At 64.4% G+C, this 19041-nt stretch overlaps 3 protein-coding genes across 9 annotated transcripts in view; 2 read left to right on the forward strand and 1 right to left on the reverse strand.

The window, feature by feature from the left end:
- Nucleotides 1–6270, forward strand: part of ASPSCR1 (alveolar soft part sarcoma chromosome region, candidate 1) — a 43342-nt gene extending 37072 nt beyond the window's left edge. Inside the window, 7 exon segments of the mRNA XM_011933383.1 lie at nt 265–280; nt 282–387; nt 4402–4453; nt 4886–4955; nt 5027–5219; nt 5394–5640; nt 6245–6270. Of these exon segments, the coding sequence (XP_011788773.1) occupies nt 265–280; nt 282–387; nt 4402–4453; nt 4886–4955; nt 5027–5219; nt 5394–5640; nt 6245–6270 (710 nt within the window).
- Nucleotides 6271–6846: 576 nt separating this feature from the next.
- STRA13 (stimulated by retinoic acid 13) lies at nt 6847–10989 on the reverse strand. Of its 7 annotated transcripts, none has more exons than XM_011963845.1 (5): nt 10908–10989; nt 7992–8043; nt 7778–7831; nt 7435–7523; nt 6847–7361 (listed from the first exon to the last, which is right to left on the reverse strand). In XM_011963845.1, the coding sequence occupies exons 1-5, from the start codon at nt 10941–10943 to the stop codon at nt 7347–7349; spliced, it is 246 nt and encodes an 81-aa protein (XP_011819235.1). In that variant the 5' UTR covers nt 10944–10989; the 3' UTR covers nt 6847–7346. The 7 variants fall into 7 exon arrangements, 6 of the variants coding, with proteins under 6 accessions (XP_011819235.1, XP_011819107.1, XP_011819471.1 ...); XM_011963717.1 differs by having other exon boundaries at nt 7641–7831; nt 10908–10974; XR_001004260.1 differs by lacking the exon at nt 7778–7831 and having other exon boundaries at nt 10720–10958.
- A 363-nt stretch (nt 10990–11352) lies between these two features.
- LRRC45 (leucine rich repeat containing 45) lies at nt 11353–19037 on the forward strand. The gene is made up of 17 exons (XM_011964214.1): nt 11353–11935; nt 12350–12411; nt 12774–12844; nt 13089–13267; nt 13463–13591; nt 14955–15067; nt 15442–15500; nt 15728–15805; nt 16064–16199; nt 16277–16354; nt 16432–16543; nt 16645–16715; nt 17135–17227; nt 17587–17679; nt 18102–18275; nt 18357–18504; nt 18651–19037. The coding sequence occupies exons 1-17, from the start codon at nt 11716–11718 to the stop codon at nt 18845–18847; spliced, it is 2013 nt and encodes a 670-aa protein (XP_011819604.1). The 5' UTR covers nt 11353–11715; the 3' UTR covers nt 18848–19037.
- The last annotated feature ends 4 nt before the right edge of the window (nt 19038–19041 follow it).

Here is a 19041-nt window from a genome sequence, read left to right on the forward strand (position 1 = left end):
GGGTGGGACCCTATCAGGGTGGAACACTATCGAGGCAGGGTGGGACCCTATCTAGGCAGTGTGGGACCCTATCTAGGGCCACCTGGTGCTAACTTTTTAGGTTTTGTGAGGCCTACTAGTTTCAGGTGGTGACCCCTGCAGTTGGGCCTGCCCCGCCCCGGCCCCTCCGAGCCCCCAGCTGGGGTTTCCGCAGCAGGAGTGTGGGCTAGGCCGTGATCACGAGGGGCTCTTCTGCCCCACTTGAGGTGTCACCCCCATCTTCAGGCCTGTCTTCTTTTGGGACATGGATGGGGACCGCAGTGCTTCCTAACACATAGATGCCTTCTCCCCTCAGTCATCACCCCTCCAAAAACAGTCCTGGACGACCACACGCGGACCCTCTTTCAGGTACCTGAAGGCCTCCCTGGGGTGCTGCGGGGCGGGGCCCTCCAGGGAGGGCAGGACACGAGGGTGAGGCCTGCAGTCAGGAAGGAGTGGCTTGGCAGGCGCTGGTGCGGGATAATAAAGCCTTTGAGAGCGGGTGGGTTCAGAGGGGGCCGTGCGGCTCTGAAGTTGTTTCTGACAGGTCTTTCCAGCCTCCTCTGCTTCCTGCCTGGCCCCGGGTGAGAAAGGGCCTGCTAGGCGGCCTGCCTGAACTGAGGCCGCTTGGAGGTCTCGGCCCCCCTCGGCTGCTGTGCTGGGGCCAAAGCAGCACCAGTCCCCGCCCAGGCGTCTGGGTGAGGAAGGGCCCGGCAGGCCTGGGAGCAGGGCTTGGGGAGCCCCAGAGGGACCAGGCCCTCAGCTGGAGACGGCCGCCTGGGGCTTCGGCTGCGAAGTCTGTGTTCCTGCCCCTTCCCCCTTCCCGGCCTCTCCCGCTGGCCCCACTGGCCCCTGCTAGGAATGCGCTGGTACCCATAGCTGTCCGCTGCTTCTGTGGGTCCCTGCCACCTTCCTGAGAGCTCCTGAGGGTGGGGCCAGAGTGAGGGTGCCCGGTCCCCAGCCCTGCTGGGCCGCCCTCCAGAGCCAGAAGCAATGAATGTCCTGTCCTTGGCCTGTGGGAGAGCCGCCTGGGGCCTTCCGAAGCCCTCTGGCCTAATGTTTCCTCTTCAAAGCCTCTTGAGATATTTTAATGAGCAACAGAGGCGGTTTTTTTTTGTTTGTTTGTTTTTTTTAAGTGGCCATAGGCCTCTGCAGAGGCCTGGGTTGGAGGTGAGAAGCTTGCTTGCTGCCTGAGGCTGCAGCCACTTGCTGAGATGGGGCAAGAAGGCTGGCAGCTGCCAGGGGTGATCAGGAGCAGGACTGAGTGGGGTTCCCCGAGGCGGAGGCAGGGGAGGGGTGAGACAGTCCCCTCGGAGCCCCCGAGCTGCTGGGCGGACTCTGGGCCTCCTTCCTCCGTCTCCACCCCCTCCCTTGCTGGCCAGCCAGTTGATAAACATTGAATTTGGAAGATGCCTTGGGATGGAGGAGGACCAGTGCCCAGGCCTGCAGCCCACCCTCCCACTGGGAGGCCCCCTAAGAGCCCTGGGATGCTGCTGCCCTGTTCCTGGGGATACATGGCTTCCCCGCCAGCCACCATCTCCTGCCCTCTGTCAGCTCGGCTCTAGTCTGGGGGCCTCTCGGGGTGGCGTCCCTGGTGACGTTCCTGCCTGCCTGCCGTCAGAGAGCTGGCGGGGCTGAGGGAGGGAAGCCTGCCTCCCTGGCAGGCAAGCAGGCGGTGGGCGTGGAAGCACCAGCTTTCGTGTCTGTCTCTGGCAGGGCCCTGCTCCGGCTCCTGCTGCCTGAGGGGTGTCCAGGGGCCAGCCCCCTGCTTCTGAGAGGGACAGCGCAGATTTTCTGGGAGGGCTTGGGAGGAGGCGGCCAGGATTGAGGACAGGGAATTGTGAGCAGTGTGGGGGCACCACTGTGGGGAACAAAGCCCCCACCGTTGCCTGAAACCTGCTTCCTGGCCTGGGGCGTCAGGGCTGGCACGGTCACCTCTGTGTGCGTCCGCGTCCTCATGTCGTAAGGAAGGTCATCCTGGACTAGGCCCACCTTTGATGTCACGGTCACCTCACTTATCTCTTCAAAGTCTCTGCTGTTTGGGCTTCCTTCCGTTGGCTTTGGTGGGGCAAGCCTGGCTCCTAACACCCTCTGTTTGTTGGAGCTCTCAGGCTGCCTCGGGGGACCCTCTGCCAGGACACTGGCCACCCACCTGGGAGGGAGTGACTGGCACTTCTGGCCTGAGTGCCTGCTGGGCGCCCACCCCTAGCCAGTTGTGTCCTTCCTTTCCACCCAGGACAGCCCCGTCCTGTACTACTGTGTTGCCCACTGCCAGGGCCTCTCTGGGAACGACAGGCCCCTTCCTCCCACCCACCAGGCCCTGCCCCACCTGGACCCTCTGAAATTTCCTCGTTGACAAATGGTCTTGCAGAAGGTGGGATGGCGCCTGCAGTCCCCGCTCCCGCTCTGTGGGTGGATGCCCCATCTCTCCCTCCCGGGCACCGTGGTGCCGCCTCCCTCCCAGGCACTGTGGTGCCATCTCCCTGCCCAGGCATCATGGTGCCACCTCCCTCCCGGGCATCTTGGGCTGTAAGGGCTCCTCTCTTGGCTTCATTTCCCCGAGGGTGGTGCCGTTCTCTTTGGAGGGGGCGACCGGGGCGCTGGGCCACGTGTGCATGCAGCCCCTGCAGAGTTGCTGCCCCATGGGGGTTGGCGTAGGCCTCCTTTCGGAAACTCTTCCTGGCAACACTGAGTGGGGTAAGGGGCTGGCAGCAGAGAGGTGGCCGGATTTGGGACCCCAGTGTCCTGGGCAGCAGCTAGGGAGGGGCCGGCTCCAGGCCCTCAGGCTGTGTCAGGGCAGGGCGGGCACCCCCACTTCTCCCTGTCAGCCGAGGGAGCCAGTCAGGGGCAGCCTGAGACCTCCTGGGACAGTGCTGGTGGGGAAAGGCCCCTCAGCCTGAGCCTCCCTCCAAGGCCCATCCTGGGCCCTGCTCTGGGTGGCTGGAGGGATGGTGTGACCCACCTTCCTTTTCTTGCCCCAGCTTGGTGACCAGGTAGTTCCATTCACCCTGGGTCCCTTACTGAAATGGCGCCTGGGAACCAGGGCAGAGAACATCCTTTCCACCGGTGGGGGATGGAGGTGACATGGAGTCTCAGAGGCTCCTTTTTTCGGGTCCATCCAGAGGCCGAGCCTCTCCAAGCACTGGTCAGCCTCCATGCCGCCCAGTCTGCTGACCCTCCTCTCCACCATCCCCTCGTCCGAGCAGTGGAATCCCTCCTGAGTCAAGGCTGGGCACAAGCACGTGGGGACAGGCTGGGTAGGCTGCCTGGCTCAGTGCTCCCTGCACAGAGGCGCAGACAGAGCCCGGGTGCCCCAGGCCCGGCCACCAAGCCTACTTCCCTCCGCTGGCGTTCCCGAGTCCTGCCTGCCCCTTTCTGTGCATCCCACGGGACAGTGCCGGGTGAGGGTCCTGGCCTGTGCGGCTGTGATGAACACCAGGTGCCTCTCTGCATCGGTGGCTTCTGAGGGAGCCCTCTTGCCCCTTGCAGGTGGGCTGCAGGTGGGGCTGGCCAGGCCTCCTGTGCCCACAGTGGCCTCTGGGCAGTGTCCCCTGGGCTTCTGTGAGCAGTTGCAGCCTGGGTGTGAATCTTGGAGGCCCCGTGGTGACGGAGCATGCCGTCTGCCTGTGAGAGGCCGAGACCACTCCTGGCGCCGTCCTCCCCGTACTCCCTTCCTGGCTCCCCAGCTTCCGGCGCCTCTTCAGGGCCACTCGGGCAGCCCCTGCCCACCCCACAGGCCCTTCTCTCCTCACAAGGCTTTGATCCCAGGCGGCACAATTGGGTTTTCAAAGCATTCACGGCCCTTGTTTGTGTCCCTGGGCCCCTGGCTGGAGGCTGAGGTTTCAGTGTTCCTGGGCCTGGCCTTTGAAGCTTCCTCTTATTAATCTTTTAACATCCCCCAGCCCCACTCCCACCCCCAGCCTGTGGCCCCAAGCAGCCTGGAGCCGGGAGGGGGAATCTGGAGCTGGGAGGGGGATACCCCACCCTGGCAGCTGCACCTCTCCACGGTGGTCCCGGCACATACGCCAGGACCCGCCATGCCTGGCCCCACCTTCCTCAGGTGCAGAGGCCAGAGGAGGGAGGACTGTGATGCTGCGTGGCTTGAGGACCCTCGAGGCCGCAGCCTTCAGCTGCCTTGGGGCTTGGGACTTGGGGTGGTCCCATGGGCGCCCTGGCCTTGCGTATAGGGGTAGGGTAGGGTTGGTGCCAGACAGGAAGCTGGGTGAAGAGGGGTTCATGGGGGCCGGGCAGGCAGGGCCCGCCTGATGGTGGAGCTGTGGCCATGAGTAGGGCCGGGCCCTGGGGGTGTGGCTGCCTCCACCACAGGGGGGTGCTCTGCCCACGGTGCCCACCCGGCCCCTGAGCCCCCCGCCCTCCCTGCAGGCAAACCTCTTCCCGGCCGCTCTGGTACACTTCGGAGCCAAGGAGCCGGCAGGTGAGTGTCGGTGGTTGGGGCCGTTGGAGCCCGGACCACAGGGGGGTGCTCTGCCCACGGTGCCCACCCGGCCCCTGAGCCCCCCGCCCTCCCTGCAGGCAAACCTCTTCCCGGCCGCTCTAGTACACTTCGGAGCCAAGGAGCCGGCAGGTGAGTGTCGGTGGTTGGGGCCGTTGGAGCCCGGCCAGCCTGTCTCTGGACCTCAGAGCCAGCTGCCTGGAAGGGCATTCAGTCTGGGGCCTCCTTTGGGTCTGAGAGGGAGCTCTGCGGCCCCCAATAACCACCTCCCCGAGAGAGGGCTGGGACATCCACCTGCTGGTCACTGCCCTCCCAGAGCCGAGTGCCAGTGGGCAGATGCTGGGTGGATGGTGTATGGCGGATGGCGGATGGCCCCCCCTCAGAGGCTCAGGGTGAGCTTGGGCCTCCCTGCAGGTGTCTACCTGGAGCCTGGCCTGCTGGAGCACGCCATCTCCCCATCTGCAGCCGACATGCTGGTGGCCAGGTAAGTGCCTGTGGGTCTGGGGGCACCTCCCATGGCGGCACTCACCACCCTGCATCTTCGCCTCCCCCTAGGTGCATGTCCAGGGTTGCCGGGTCCCCTTCCCCATCGCCAGCCCCTGACCCTGCACCTGAGTCTGAACCAACTGCTGAGGCGGGGGCACTGGGCCCCCCTGAGCCCATACCAGGGACGGCCCAGCCTGTGAAGAGGAGCCTGGGCAAGGTGCCCAAGTGGCTGAAGCTTCCGGGTACTGCGGCCGGGTGGAAGGCAGGGTGCTGTGGCCGGGTGGAGGGTGGGGGGCCGGGTGCTGTGGCAGGGCCATTGGGCTGAAGGGCTAGGTGCTGTGGCCGGCAGGGCCGAGTGCTTCAGCTGGACTGGTGGGCGGGTGGCCGGCGGCAGGAGCCCAGGGCCTGTGGTCACCCTGGTGTGTTTGCACTACAGCCAGCAAGAGGTGAGAGCCACCAGCCCGAGGTGCCCACTCTGCCACCCACAGGACCACCTCCTCTGCCAGCAGGAATAAAGACTTGTGCATCCCTCAACGCATTCCTGTCGTGCTTTCTCCAGAAAAGGGCCCCCGTCCTCTGCCCTGGCTCAGCTGGACCGCAGTGTCCAGGCCTGAGAGCTTGGTGGACCGTGGTGTGGGCCCCCGAGGAGCCTGGTGGACCGTGGTGTTGCATCCTGAACCCACGTGGGTCTCCTCTTCATTTTTACCTAACAGTTATTTATCCCTTCTCCGAGGAGAACAGAAGTGCTGGAAGAAAGGCTTTTTTGGGTCCTCCGAGGAGAACAGAAGTGCTGGAAGAAAAAGGCTTTTTTGGGGAAATTACCTGTAACCCAGGAGCCAAGCCCCGGGCCAAGAGCTGGGGGAGGAGTTAGTAGGTCCCCCCACATCTGCAGGGCAGGGCCTGACCTTGGGCCTCCCACTGCCCCTGAGCGGCTATAGTGCTGGGTTCTGGCCCTGGCCCACCCCACAGCCAGCCTCCCCAGCAAGTCTGATGACTTCCACAGGCTCCCAGGGCTTTCAAACTGACCTACTGAGGTGGGCAGAGCGGGGAAGGGGTGGGTCTCAGCAGCCCTGCCTTCCCGGGGCCAGTGGGGCTCAATCAAGGATGAAGAGGCTTGCCTCAAAGTTGTCTTTGGGCACCAGGGCAGGAGAGAGGCCGGGCCGCCTCTGATGGGTCCCACAGGGCAGCTCTTGTGCTTCCCACCCTGACTCCCTACCCCTTCCCCTTCCCCTCCCTGCGTGGGGCACCAGGATGGCACTCAGCTGAGAGCCCCTGGGGTGCTTCCAGTCCTGGGCTCTGACGAGAGAGAGTGAGGTGGGCTGGAGGGGAAGTGGCCAAGGCTCTGCCCACTTCCCAAGCGTTGGCACAAGTGGAGCTTATGCCAGAAGCCCCCGAGAGAGGGCAGCCAGACTTGGGCGGGGCATCCAGGCAGGTCCCACAGCCCTGTGTCTCCAAGGGTGGGCAGAGGGCATGGCCTGAGGGGGCTGACCTGCACCCCCATGGCACTGCTTGGGACCTGTGTCGGAGAAAAGGGGAGGCCCGTTCTTCATTTCAGCAGGCCCTTGGGCCAGGGTCTCTCTCACCCTGTGTGTCTTGGTCCTGCCTGTGGCCACTGCCTGCGGCCACAGGAACATTCCTGGAAGCCACTGCCCACTGGTGGCAGCCCCTGTGGCTGCCCCAACCCCTGGGGCAGGAGGAACATTTTCCAGGCGGGTGGCCGCATGTGCGCGGTCCGGGTTCCGCAGCGCCGGGGGGCGGGGCCGAGTCACTCGCACACATGCTGTGTGTTAGTGTGTCCTCCTGGTGCTTACCAGGAGTGGAAGGGCGCACACAGGGAGCGAGGCTTTGAAGCAGTTTGACTTTGGTGATTAATGGCAAGAAGGCCAAGCTGGGAGAGACAGTTTTGATTTATTGATGTTGCTTTGTGAGAACAAATTTATAGCCTGGGGAAGCATCTTCCAAGGGGAATATCGCATGGCTGGAAAGGTCACACGCCAGCTTTGATGTCGGGTGGCAGGAATGTGGGCAGGAGGCAGCACTGCCAGCCGCTGTTTGTCAAACACACAGGCTACCTGCTGGCCGGGCCTTTCCCAGCACCTGCCTGTAGGACCCTGGGTGGTACGCACTGTTGCCCCAGGGAGGAGAGGCAGGGACTCCCCAGGTGCTGCCCCTTCCCACACCAGTGTCCCCACTGGACACTCCAAGGGCAGCAGTGCACTGCAGTCCTGCTCCTTCTGCACAGGCTGGAGCCACCTGGGGATCTTGTTTGAATCAACTCTAAACCCCTCGGGTCCTTCCCCGCCTGTTATCAGAGGCCGCTGGAAACACAAGGCCTGCTTCCGTGGACCAGGGGCTCCTCTGGGGGTGGCCTCAGCCACGGCTGAGATCCCTAGAAGTCCAGGAGCTGTGGGGGAGAGAAGTGCTTAGGGACAGCCAGCTGGGCACCTCCACTGGCGCCGTGACCCACGCTCACCCACCAGCTGCGGGAGCACCTTCTCCAGCTGCTCCACATCCACACGGAGCGCGTCTTCTGCCTGGGCCTGCCGCACCCCGCGGACTGCTGCTTCTGCAGTGAGAAACACGCGAGGTGGGGGATCTTAAACCTGAGCCCAGCGAGCGCCTCAGCCTGGGCCGGTGCCCCCACCCACACCCACGGGCAGCCCCCAGAACCAGGCCACAGCACCTGACAAACAGGCTCGGGAAACCCAAGTTTAGGACCTTGTGGGAAACTGGGGAAAACACCTCTTGGCTTTCCCGCTGTGAAAACACAAAAAGAATCCTGGACGCGGTGCCCGGAGGGAGCGCGGGCCCCGGACTCACCCACAACAAAGATCTTCAGCAACTCCGCCGTGAGCTGCAGCGCGTCCCCGCTCACTGCAAGGCAGGGGAGGCCATGTGGGACCCTCACCCACCGCTCCGGCTGGGGGCTCCAGACCTACCCCCGCCCTCCCCAGGCCTTGGCCCTGCGGAGTTGCGGAAAGGGTCCCTGAGGACAAGTACGGGGACCACCTCCCGCCCACACCCCTACCCGCACCTTTGGTCTTGTCATCCTTAAAGTGCAGGTGCAGCAGCCTGCTCACCAGCTCCTGGAGGGGAGGGGGTGTCAGCGCCAGGCCCTGCCCTCCCCCCGCACCCCCCCGGAGTGGTGATCATTCTGGGTGACTGTGATTTCTGGCTGGAGATGCCCTCTGTGCTTGGGCCTCTCCCAGGGCAGGGGACAAGGGCCAGCCTAGTGGTTAGGGTGGCAGAAGCTGGAGAAGCTGGAGAAGCAGGATGTGTGGGCAGCTCCACTTGGGGCGCCAGGACTCTTTGCAAGGTCTGTGCAAGGAGCCTCCCTACAGCGTGAGTGGTTGTAGACACGGGAGCAGGCCCTGCTGCTGGGGCTCCAGGGAGAGTGGAGAAAGGCCTCGTTGAGTCTGGCCTGATCTTGTACTCCCATCCCCAGCAGAGGGCCATGGCTCTGCCCTCCTTGTGGAGAGGCAGGGAAGGCAGAGCCCGGGTTGGGTCCGGAGGCTGGAGGTGGCTGCTCCCAGGTGGGCTGGACTGAGGGAGTACCACCCGTAAGGCCTTGGTTGTGCCAACTCTGTTCTGGGTGCTGGGTCAGCTCCACCGGTCCTGCCCTGGTGCTCATGATCCTGCAGGAGGTGCTGGTGTCCTGGGAGTATAGAGCTAGGCTGTGCCAGCGTGGTCCGCAGGCTGGAGTGAGGGGTGGGCCAGACGCTGAGGGCCCAGGGCCTGATCAGCTCTCCGTGGCAGGCAACTGGGAGTCCTTTCTAGGTTTTTTGTGGAAAGCAGCACTGGCATTTGAAAGAACCACTCTGGCTGCCAAGCCCGGGGTGGGGGGAAGGGAGGGGCTGCAGAGCCAGGGCCTTTCTGCCTTCCTGATGGACGGAGGACAGGGACAAGGGAGGGGTCCACGCTGAGACCCCAAAAGGATAGCACTGCTCTGAGGAGATGGGGGGCTGTGGGCATGTGTATTTTGGAGCCAGGATGCAGGAGCTCAGTTTGGGAGCATTGTGTGAACACAGGAGCTATGCACAGAGTGACGGGTGGCAGCGGCAGTGGTGGCGGCCGAGACTCAGAGGGCAGCCCCGGCTGGCTGGTGGAGCCACCAGACTCAGTGAGGCGGCCCAGGCCAGGCACTGGCCCACAGTGGCTGGGAAAGGAGCCAGCATGGAGCGTCCAGGGCTGGGGGCAGGGGCAGTGGGCACCCAGGAGCCCAGAAACACAGGCACTAACCTGTGAACAACCGGCCAGGCCGCCAGCATCGGCCACAGGGAGGTCACAGCACCTCACCCAGAGCAGTCCAGCAGGTGACAAGCAGAGCATGGATGGGTGAAGCCCTGAGACGCGGGAGGTGAAGAATGTTCCCCAGCAGCGGGCAGCAGGGTCCAGCATCCCGGCTCGTCCTGAGCCCTCCCTGTCCCCTAGCCAGGGTCCCAGTCACCACCCGCGTGAGCTCAGCGCCACCTGCTGGTCGTTCCTGCTGCTTACAGCCAGCAATACCGGAAAGGCACCAGAAAACGTAGAGAAGGCACTAGCTTCCCACCTGCTCCGGGACCCCACGCCAGAGAGTGGCGGATGCCGGAGCTGCCTTGACAATCCAAGGGGCTGCTCTGTACACCGGCAGCGGCCTCGGAAGGCAGGCCCAGCACTGGGGCAGTTGTGGGAGGGCCTGGGACACACCCAGCTTTGCCCCATGACCTGTGGGTGCCACACCAGGGCTGCAGGCCCCCTGCTCCCCAACGTCTTCACACTCATCCTCTGCAATGACCACAACTCCAGCTCTGGCCAGAGCCCTCGGGCCTCTAGTTGTCAGGTGGGCTTGAGGAAGAGAACACATGACCTCCTGGGGTGTGTACCCAGTGCCCCCTCTCCGGCAGTGGCCTTTGAGCTACTCTAACCTGGGGGATTCTCCCAACCACCCAGTGAGGTGGCCCATGCCTCAGTGACTTTCTGAGTTCTGGCGAGAATCTTCAGCAACTCCACCGGAGTGCCCCACACTGACCCCCTGCTGTCTTGGGTGATAAAGAAGGGCCTGATGCAGGAGAAACAAAGAATTCTCCCTGCTTCTACAGGACTTCCTTGAAGTCCTCCCCCACGATGGGTTCACAAGGGCCTGAGACCCTCCCTTCCCAGGCCACAGAGGCCCACGAGGCCCTGCTGACATCGAGGAAGCTCAGTGCCCCAACCTTCAGGTAGAGCAAAAGAAAGAAAGGCTCAGAAACCACTCTGCCTGCACTGATGGGACCCCGCACATGGACTCTGCACATGGCACCCTGTGAGAGCTCCACTTGCCAGGGGCAGGGAAGAGCGGGACACGCCCTGCAGCCTGGGCGGATCCTGGCTCAGACGGCCTGGGTCTGACCCTAGCTCTGCTGAGTCACTTAACGCCCCCGTGCCTCAGTTTCCCCACTCGCGGGTGGGGTTAATCCGTGTCAAGTGTGAGTAACGTGGAGTACCAAGGAAACCACGCGTTCCTAGCCCAGTGCTGGTGCCCACTATGGAGCAGGCAAAAGGGAAACCACTGTGCCTGGCGGCTAGGGTAGGTCCTGCCGGCTCCTCGGGCTGGACCATCTCACTGTCCCCGTCCTGGGGCCTGATCTCCCCTTAACAGGAGACCCCAGGCTCAGGGCGCAGGGCGGCGGCCCAGCTCCTCCTCTCTCTTCGCCGGCTTGGACTCCGCCATGACGGCGCCCACCCCTGCCTGGCAGACCCTTTCCACCTTCCCGCAGCCCCGGCTGCCCCACGCGCCCTCCTACTAGCTGCGAGACCCCCGCCCAGGAGGGCGCGGGGCGCGCGGCGGGGCTGGGGTCGGAGTCTGAGAACAAGCCCAACCTCAAAGACACAGGTGGGCAGGGCGGGGGCTGGTGTCTGGCCCTCACGGTGTCACGCGTGGGGTCGGGACGGAGCGTCCACACCCGCCTGGCCCCTGCCTGCCGGCCCTCACCTTCCGGAAGCCGGCTCCAGCTCCAGCTCCCTCCATGATCGCAGCCTCGACGCACGCCCTCCGGAACCCCGCCCCTCCAGCCAATGAGAGCAGAGCGCGCCCTCGGAGCCCCGCCCCGCTCCCCTAGCCAATGAACCCGGAGCGCCTTCTCTCGGAGCCCCGTCCCAATACCTCAGCCAATGAGGCCCGAGCGCGCCCTCCAGCAGCCCCGCCCTCACGTCCCTCAGCCAATGAACCCGGAGCGCGCCCTTCCGGGGCACCACCCTCACGCCCGTCAGCCAATGAGCCTGGAGCATGCCACCTCGGGGCCCCACCCTCATGCCGCTAGCCAATGAACCTGGAGCGCGCTGCCCCCTTTCAGCCTGCGGCCCGAAGGGCGCGCCAGTTCGTTTTCATTGGCCCGCACCGAGCGCTGCCTGCGCAGAGCCTGCTGGGAGTTGTAGTTCCCGCGGCCTCTCCCGGTGCGCCTTGTTCTTCCTGGATACTGAGGCCCCGACGCGGCAGTCGCGAGGGCGGGGGTCGGGGCTGCAGGCGCGGCAGGGCCGGGTGGGGTCGCGCGACGCGCCTGCCTGCTTCCTGCACGGGTAGTCCCCAAGCACTGCAGGGCCCCAGCCCAAAGCGGACCTTCACTACTGCCCAGCCCCGCGCTCCAGGACCTCCCGCCCGCGGAGCCCACTCGGATTGCTCTTCGTCTGGGTCGGCGGAGGCCCCGTCTCCCGTACTCGGCGCTGGGACTGCTCCGCACCGGGCGGCTCCCTTTAAGGAGCTGCGGGAGCATGCGGAGGAGGCCCTGCCGGCCCCGCGGGTCATGGAGGAGTTCCGGCGCTCCTACAGCCGCCTGTGCAGGGAGAGTGGGGCCGAGCCCCAGGAGGCTGTCCTGCAGCAGCTGCACCAGCTTCCCAGGGGCCGGCTGGACCTGGCCACGCAGAGCCTGACGGTGGAGACCTGCAGGGCCCTGGGCAAGCTGCTGCCGAGGGAGATGCTGTGCACAGAGCTGGTCCTGAGTGACTGCATGCTCAGCGAGGAAGGTGGGCAGGCGCGGCGCGGTGGATCCCTCTGCTCCTTAGCTGCCCACACCGTTGCCTCGGCAGCCCCAGAGGTCGCTTCCTCTCCAGGCTCTCCTCTTTCTGTGCCGTAGTTAAAGCGAGCAGGGGCGCCCCTTCCTGCACCTGGGAGTAGAGGACAGTTCCTCTGTATGACAGGGAGAGACCTTGACATGCCCCGCTTACCTGGTTCCCCGCGTGCTGAGCCGGCTTGGTGCCTGACAGGGGCTGCAGGTGTTTCAAACATGACTTCATAGCAAGACTCTTGGCCTGCGCCAACCCAGACCACCGGGACAGTTGTCCCTCCCTGGGTCTAGGGAGATGCCCTGAAAAGGGGCCAACGGGGAGGATCTTGGGGTCAGCAGGGGCAGAGAGTGACCGCTGGCCCCCCTTACACAGGGGCCACACTGCTGCTCCGAGGCCTGTGTGCCAACACCGTGCTGCGCTTTCTGGACTTAAAGGTGAGATACCTGCGCTCTTGAGTGTCCAAGTGTGCCACCCAAGGGCAAGAGGAGAGGGGGAAGATGCCAGGTCTCAGGGGCCGGGGGTCTGGGCAGGTGGCTGGAAACTGTCTGTAAGTCCCCAGGCTGTTCTCTGATGGCCTCCTGTGTGTCAACATCTCCGGAGCAAGAGTTCATGTCGGCAAACAAGCTGGCCCTTGGAAGCCCCCGAAGGCAGGGAGCCCAGGAGCTGAGGGAGGCTGCACCTCCCTGCAGAGTGCACCCCAGCCTTGTCCCCTGGCTGACCAAGGCCCTTGGGGCATGGGCGGAAATTCAGAGCCAATCAGGGCACGGGAGTGACTGACGGCCTGTTTCTCTCCTAGGGCAACAACCTTCGGGCTGCAGGGGCCGAGGCTCTGGGAAAACTCCTCCAACAGAACAAGTCCATTCAGAGGTGGGGGGTGGTCCGGACCCACCGTCACCGCAGGCCCTGTCTCTGTGGTTGAGGACTGGCCCCAGAGCACATGGTTCTGCAGCCCGAGTTGCATACTGCCAGTTGCCCGTGTTTCACATACGCTGGCAGGGAGTAGTCAGAGGCTCCGGCCCATCAGACCCCAAGCCCACACCTGTCCCTAAGCCCTGGACCCCACAGGCCAGGCAGTCCCCTAGGCGAACTCTGGCTCCTACCCCTCCTGCAGCCTCACGCTGGAGTGGAACAGCCTGGGCACGTGGGACGATGCCTTTGCCACCTTCTGCGGGGGCCTGGCGGCCAACGGCGCCCTGCAGCAGCTGGACCTCCGCAACAACCAGATCAATCACAAGGGCGCTGAGCAGCTGGCCCTCGCCCTGAAGGGCAACACCACCCTCCAGCAGCTGGGTGAGGCCTCCCAGGCGCCTCAGGCTCCTTCATCCCTCTGAGGCTGCCTTTGCTCTTGGAAGTAAGGGGCTAGGGGACTTGCCTGCGTTCCTGCTCTGTTGACCACAAGGCAGTGCCCCCAGGGAAGCACCCCAGCCAGGCCAGCTCCCCCTCTGCCAGGTGCATTCTGTCTGGTGACTACAGGTTTCCTTCCAGACCTGCGCTGGAATAACATTGGCCTCCTGGGAGGCCGGGCCCTCATGAACTGTCTCCCCAGCAACAGAACCCTGTGGAGGCTGGACCTGGCTGGGAACAACATCTCCGGAGATGTCCTCAGAGCCGTGGGTATGGTGCGGGGCTGTGTGGAGCCATGTGCCAGCCTTTGACAGAGGCCTGTCCGCTGAGGTCAGGGTGCTCGGCTCAGGACTGGAACTGACAAGGAGAGCAGCCTGAGAGCCCGGGGAAGCGGGAAGGAGCAGAGGGGTCGTGGGGCACCTGTTTGGCACTTGATTGGCGTTGACCACACACTGGCACTGTCCGAGGCGCCCTGTGTGCTTGCTGAGTTCTTAGGACCTGTGCAGTGGCAGGGTGCCCATTTCACAGCTGGGAAAGCTGAAGCCGTGTGGCTCACAGCCCTGGCCTTGGCGGCCTTGCTGATGTTTCAGGTGGCCCAGGCCTTGGCCAGGAAGGCTCCCTGGTCACCCTGAGTTTGTGGCCTTGCATGTGAGTCATGAGAGGTGGGGCCGCCTGGCCTGTGCTGGCCTCCACATTCCCTCCCACCAGCGACCCCAAATCCTTGCAGCTGCTGTCTCAGCCTTAGGCCCCAGTGCCCCAGACCCAGCTGAGAACTTTGCCAGGCCCCGTACTCCCTAATCCGCGCCCAGCGGCAGCCTCTTCCGGCCCCTGTGCTGAGGTTCCCCCCTTCTGCTGGCTCTGCCTGGCCTCTGGCTCCAGCTGCACCGTCCCTGGCTTTGCCTCAGTGCTGCCCTGGGTGTTGTCATCGCTCCTGACCTCTGCCCCCTAGCCACATGCCACCCAGATCTTTCCAGAACATGAGCTGGGCACAGCATTCGCCTCAGCATTGTGTGGTGCCCCTTGACCTTTGGGATGGTGGCCAGATGCCCCAGGATGGCCCTCGCCTTTTGCGGTGTAGCAGCCCCCTCTGCCACACGTGTGCCCACGCCCCCCAACACCAGGTGCCTCCTGCTCACAGCCCCAACCCCATGAAGCACCTTCCACCCTCATGCACTGAGGGGGCTCCCCTGACTTGCCAGGTGAGACGTTGCCCTACAAGGCATAGATTCCCAAGCAGCCAGCTGCCGGGTGCAGGGCTGGTGGCCACCAGCCACTCCTGAGGCTAAGCAGCTCCGGGGTGACACAGCTCCTTGTGTGTGTGTGTGTGTGTGTGTGACTGAGTTCGCTCTGTCACCCAGGCTGGAGTGCAGTGGCGAAATCTCGGCTCACTGCAACCTCCACCTCCCGGGTTCAAGTGATTCTCCTGCCTCAGCCTCCCGAGTAGCTGGGATTACAGGTGTGCAATACTATGCATGGCTAATTTTTTGCATTTTTAGTAGAGATGGGGTTTCACCATGTTGGCCAGGCTGGTCTCAAACCCCTGACCTCAGGTGATCCACCCACCTCAACCTCCCAAAGTGCTGGGATTCCAGGCATGAGCCCCTGCGCCCGGCTGACACAGCTCCTTCTGCAGAGCAAGCCATGGGCCACAGCCAGGACCGGCTCACCACCTTCCAGGAGAACCAAGCCCGCACTCACGTCCTCAGCAAGGAGGTCCAGCACCTCCGGGAGGAGAAGTCCAAGCAGGTGAGAATGGCGCCTTCACTGAGCTTGGAGCTGCTCGTGGCTGGAGGGCCTGGCCATGTCCTGCCTCCCTCGGCCCTGTGGTCTACCCACTTTCCCTTCCTTGGGGCCCCAGAGCCTGTCTTGAGTGGCTTGTACCAGGAAGGAGGGGCGGCCTCCTGGTCTGATCTCCTGCAGGTGGGCTTCCTTGGGGAGCTGGTGTCTGAGACCCAAGGCCTCACGCTGCAGGAGCCACCGTTCCTGTGAAGGAGACAGGGTGCTGTGGGTGGAACCTTTTGCTGCCTTGCTGTGTTGGTGGGCGCTGGCTCCTTCCCCGAAGAAGGTCGGTGGGCAGGCTGTAGGTGCTCTGACTGGGCTGTGGCTGTCTCTGTCCCCAGTTTCTGGACTTGATGGAGACCATTGATAAGCAGCGGGAAGAGATGGCCAAGAGCAGCAGGTGAGCGGGCCCAGGGCAGGGGCAAGGCAAGGCTTCAGGGATCGGGTCCTGGCTCAGACTCAGGTGGGACCAACCTGAGCCCACAAGTGAGGCCACGAGGTGGTGGCTGGAGGCTCAGTGCCCAGGCGACCGTAGATGCTTAAGGAACAGCAGCAGCTACCAAGGCCAGAGGGGTACGGGAGCACTCTGGGGTTTGGGTGACTCTGCACCCTCCTCTCTGCCCACAGGGTGTCGGCAGCCCGTGTAGGACAGCTTCAGGAAGCCCTGAATGAGAGGCACTCCATCATCAACGCTCTCAAGGCCAAGTAAGTAGGGGGTGGCTCAGGATACTTCAGAGACATGCCCACAGCACAGAGGAGGGTGGTGTGAGCCTGTGTGCAAGTCCTGTTTGCAAAGTAGAGGTGGGAAATGGTGAGGCTGGGGCAGTAACCCAGAAGTCTTCTTGGGGGAGGCGGGTGCTGGCTGGGGTTGACTAGGTGCCCAGCAACAGTGAGAGCAGCGAGGACTTTGTAAGGCACATGAAGCTCCAGCCGGGGCGGGGGTGCTGCCCTTCCTTTCTGCAGGCTGCAGATGACGGAGGCCGCCCTGGCTCTGTCAGAGCAGAAGGCCCAGGACCTGGGGGAGCTCCTGGCCACAGCAGAGCAGGAGCAGCTGAGCCTATCGCAGAGGCAGGCCAAGGAGCTCAAGCTGGAGCAGCAGGTGGGTGGGCGGGCTTGAGAGGGGTGGGCCAAGGGAGCTTCGTGACCCTCACAGCCCATACCACGTTCCCCTCCCAGGAAGCTGCGGAGCGGGAGTCTAAGCTCCTCAGAGACTTGTCTGCTGCCAATGAAAAGAACCTGCTTCTGCAAAACCAGGTAGCTGTGGGGGAGCCAGAGAGCCCAGGGTGGGCACGGCAGGGCTGCAGCTTCCCTCTCTGGTGCCGGCTTTCCAGGTAGAGGAGTTGGAGCGGAAGGTCAGGTGTCAGCAGGAGCAGCTGTTCCAGACCAGGCAGGAACTGACCAGCACATCAGCCGAGCTGAAGATGCGGGCCATCCAGGCCGAGGGTGGGCATGGGCAGGCCTGCTGTGGAAGGGTTGGGGATGGGCACCCTGGGGACAGGGTCCCCCAGGGATACTTACACACACTCTGCCCCCTGGGCTTCCAGAGCGCCTGGACATGGAGAAGAGAAGGTGCAGACAGAGCCTGGAGGACTCAGAAAGCCTGCGCATCAAGGAGGTGCCCTCTTTGTTGGCCTCATCTGGCCTGTAACGCTCCTCAGCCTCTGTCCTTGGTGTCATGCAGGTGTCCCCAAAGCACATGCCTGGTGGGAGCTCCCCTTGCCAACCTGGGGTCACTGGGTGGTTGTATTTTGCCAGCCTGAGCGGATGCCAGACCCGGAACCTTGTATTGGGGCTGGGAGGGGACCCCGGCCATGCCTCAGCCGTAGTACAGGCTGCCACTGAGGAGACACCAAGCCCCACCTGTGCAGGGTGCGCATGCTAGGGTAGTTTCCTGCTAGGCCACCCGAGGCAGTGCTTTCTCAGAATGAACAAGGTTCCTGAGAGACGCCTGCCTTCCAGGGTGGGCAGTCCATGGGGGGAAGGTAGGGAGGCCCGGCTCTCCAGCCCGGCCCCACAATCCCTGCCCCTGAGCAGGTGGAGCACATGACCCGGCACCTGGAAGACAGTGAGAGGGCCATGCAGGAGCGGGTGCAGAGGCTGGAGGCTGCTCGGCTGTCCCTGGAAGAGGTGAGCGCCCACCAGGCAGGGCCAAGCTCTGCCTTAACCCTGGGCTGAACAAGGCAGGCACTCCTGATGTTCACCACCTCAGGACCACAGAGACCGCTTCCTGGCCTCAGAGCCTCATAAGTCCCACTTTGGGGACCCACCCACCAGTGTGCCCAAGAAGCCAGAGGGACTTAGGTGGCATTCGGGCTCCGTTGGCCGTAAGCACCTTGCTCAGCGAGCTAGGTGGCAGAGCAGCTGCGTGGCCCTCAGGAGGCTGGCAGAGAGGAGCTCCCCTGGTTGGGGTTGGCTGGATGGGCCAGAGAGAGAAGGGCCTTGGGCCAGGGACAGGAGAACGCGCTGGCAGGTGGCCGTCTGCGTAGGAGTTGGGCCGAGTGAAAGCAGCCGCACTCAGCGAGCGTGGCCAGGCGGAGGAGGAGCTGATCAAGGCCAAGAACCAGGCCCACCTGGAGGAGGTGAGCCACACAGATGTCCGCCACCCTCCGGGCTGCCCAGCATCACCGTCCGCGTGCAGACTCCAGAGCTGCGGTCTGAGTGGGGAGGCGGGAGTGTGGTGTTGAGGTCAGATCAGCACACCCTGGACACTGTTGGGTCAGCTTCTGCCTTAGATCAGGGCCTGAGATACTGGGAAGGTTTGGCTCAGCTCCGCAGCCTGTGACTACACCCATGGAGGGACTGGAAGGGTGGTGTGACCGGAGAGGGAGGAGGGGAGCCCAGAGAGCATCTGGAGGAGCTGGCTGCCAGGGGAGCGGGTTCAGAGTCCTAGTAACTAGAGCAGCCAGTCCTGCAGAGGGGTGGGGTCGTGCCCATGCAGACATTCCCTCAGGTGAGCTCAGGCTGAGCCCCTCATTCTCCATGGCGGCTCCTGTACTCACAGCGACAGCGTCTGGCTCACCTGGAGGACAAGCTGCGACTGCTGGCGCAGGCACGGGACGAGGCGCAGGGCGCTTGCCTGCAGCAGAGGCAGGCGGTGGCCGAGGCCCAGACCCGGGCCAGCCAGCTGGGCTTGCAAGTCGAGAGCCTGCGGCGGCGCCTGGAAGAGCTGCAGCAGGTAGCCGGGGCTCCAGCGGGGGGCCCCGGGCATGCTAGGCCCCGACCCCTCACCTTACTCCCCAACCTTCGTGCCTGGCAGGAGCTGAGCCTCAAGGACCAGGAAAGGGTGGCCGAGGTGAGCAGGGTGCGCGTGGAGCTGCAGGAGCAGCACGGCCGGCTGCAGGCAGAGCTGGCGGCTCAGGAGGCGCTGAAGGAGAAGGCGGCGGCCCTGGAGCGCCAGCTGAAAGGTGAGCCAGACCCTCGCCCTCCCTCCCGCCGCCCACTGGTGGGACGTGAGGCTAGCCAGAGAGCGGGGCTGGCCAGGTCTCCCGTGCTGAGGCCGTGCCACGGTGCGCTGGGACTGCGCCCGCTCACTGCGCTCCTTGCCCTGCAGTGATGGCGAGCGACCACCGAGAGGCGCTGCTGGACAGGGAGAGCGAAAACGCGTCTCTCCGGGAGAAGCTGCGGCTCCGGGAGGCGGAGATCGCCCGCATCCGGGACGAGGAGGCCCAGAGAGCGAGCTTCCTGCAGAACGCCGTCCTGGCTTACGTGCAGGGGTCCCCCGTGAGGACCCTGAGCCCCCCAAAGTGAGGCAGGCCGGGAGGACCCGGGCGCAGTAGGAGTACATCAGGCGGCGCCCGAGATGGACCGGGGGGGCCGCCTCCCGCCCGGGCCGCCCCTTGAGACCCGGGTCGTCTGTTCCACGCGGGGTTTGCGGCGACTGGAGGTGGTGCTGCGGCTGCCGGGCGATCCCGTGGGAGGCGCCCGGGAAGGGCTCCCTCGCC

The sequence above is a fragment of the Colobus angolensis genome, unplaced genomic scaffold, assembly GCF_000951035.1.
Source record: "Colobus angolensis palliatus isolate OR3802 unplaced genomic scaffold, Cang.pa_1.0 Scaffold1, whole genome shotgun sequence".
Lineage (NCBI taxonomy): Eukaryota > Metazoa > Chordata > Mammalia > Primates > Cercopithecidae > Colobus > Colobus angolensis.

Bases quoted from the DNA above. Each gene is read 5' to 3' on its own strand.
- LRRC45 (XM_011964214.1), top strand. From the start codon at position 11,716: ATGGAGGAGTTCCGGCGCTCCTACAGCCGCCTGTGCAGGGAGAGTGGG. The intron at 16,544-16,644 runs GTGGGCATGGGC...CTGGGCTTCCAG, and splicing joins GCGGGCCATCCAGGCCGAGG to AGCGCCTGGACATGGAGAAG. The intron at 17,228-17,586 runs GTGAGCGCCCAC...CCGTCTGCGTAG, and splicing joins CTCGGCTGTCCCTGGAAGAG to GAGTTGGGCCGAGTGAAAGC.
- STRA13 (XM_011963717.1), bottom strand. From the start codon at position 10,943: ATGGAGGGAGCTGGAGCTGGAGCCGGCTTCCGGAAG. The intron at 7,524-7,640 runs GTGCTGTGGCCT...TTCTCACTGCAG, and splicing joins TTCCCGAGCCTGTTTGTCAG to AAGCAGCAGTCCGCGGGGTG. The intron at 7,362-7,434 runs GTGGGTGAGCGT...TCTCCCCCACAG, and splicing joins AGAAGGTGCTCCCGCAGCTG to CTCCTGGACTTCTAGGGATC.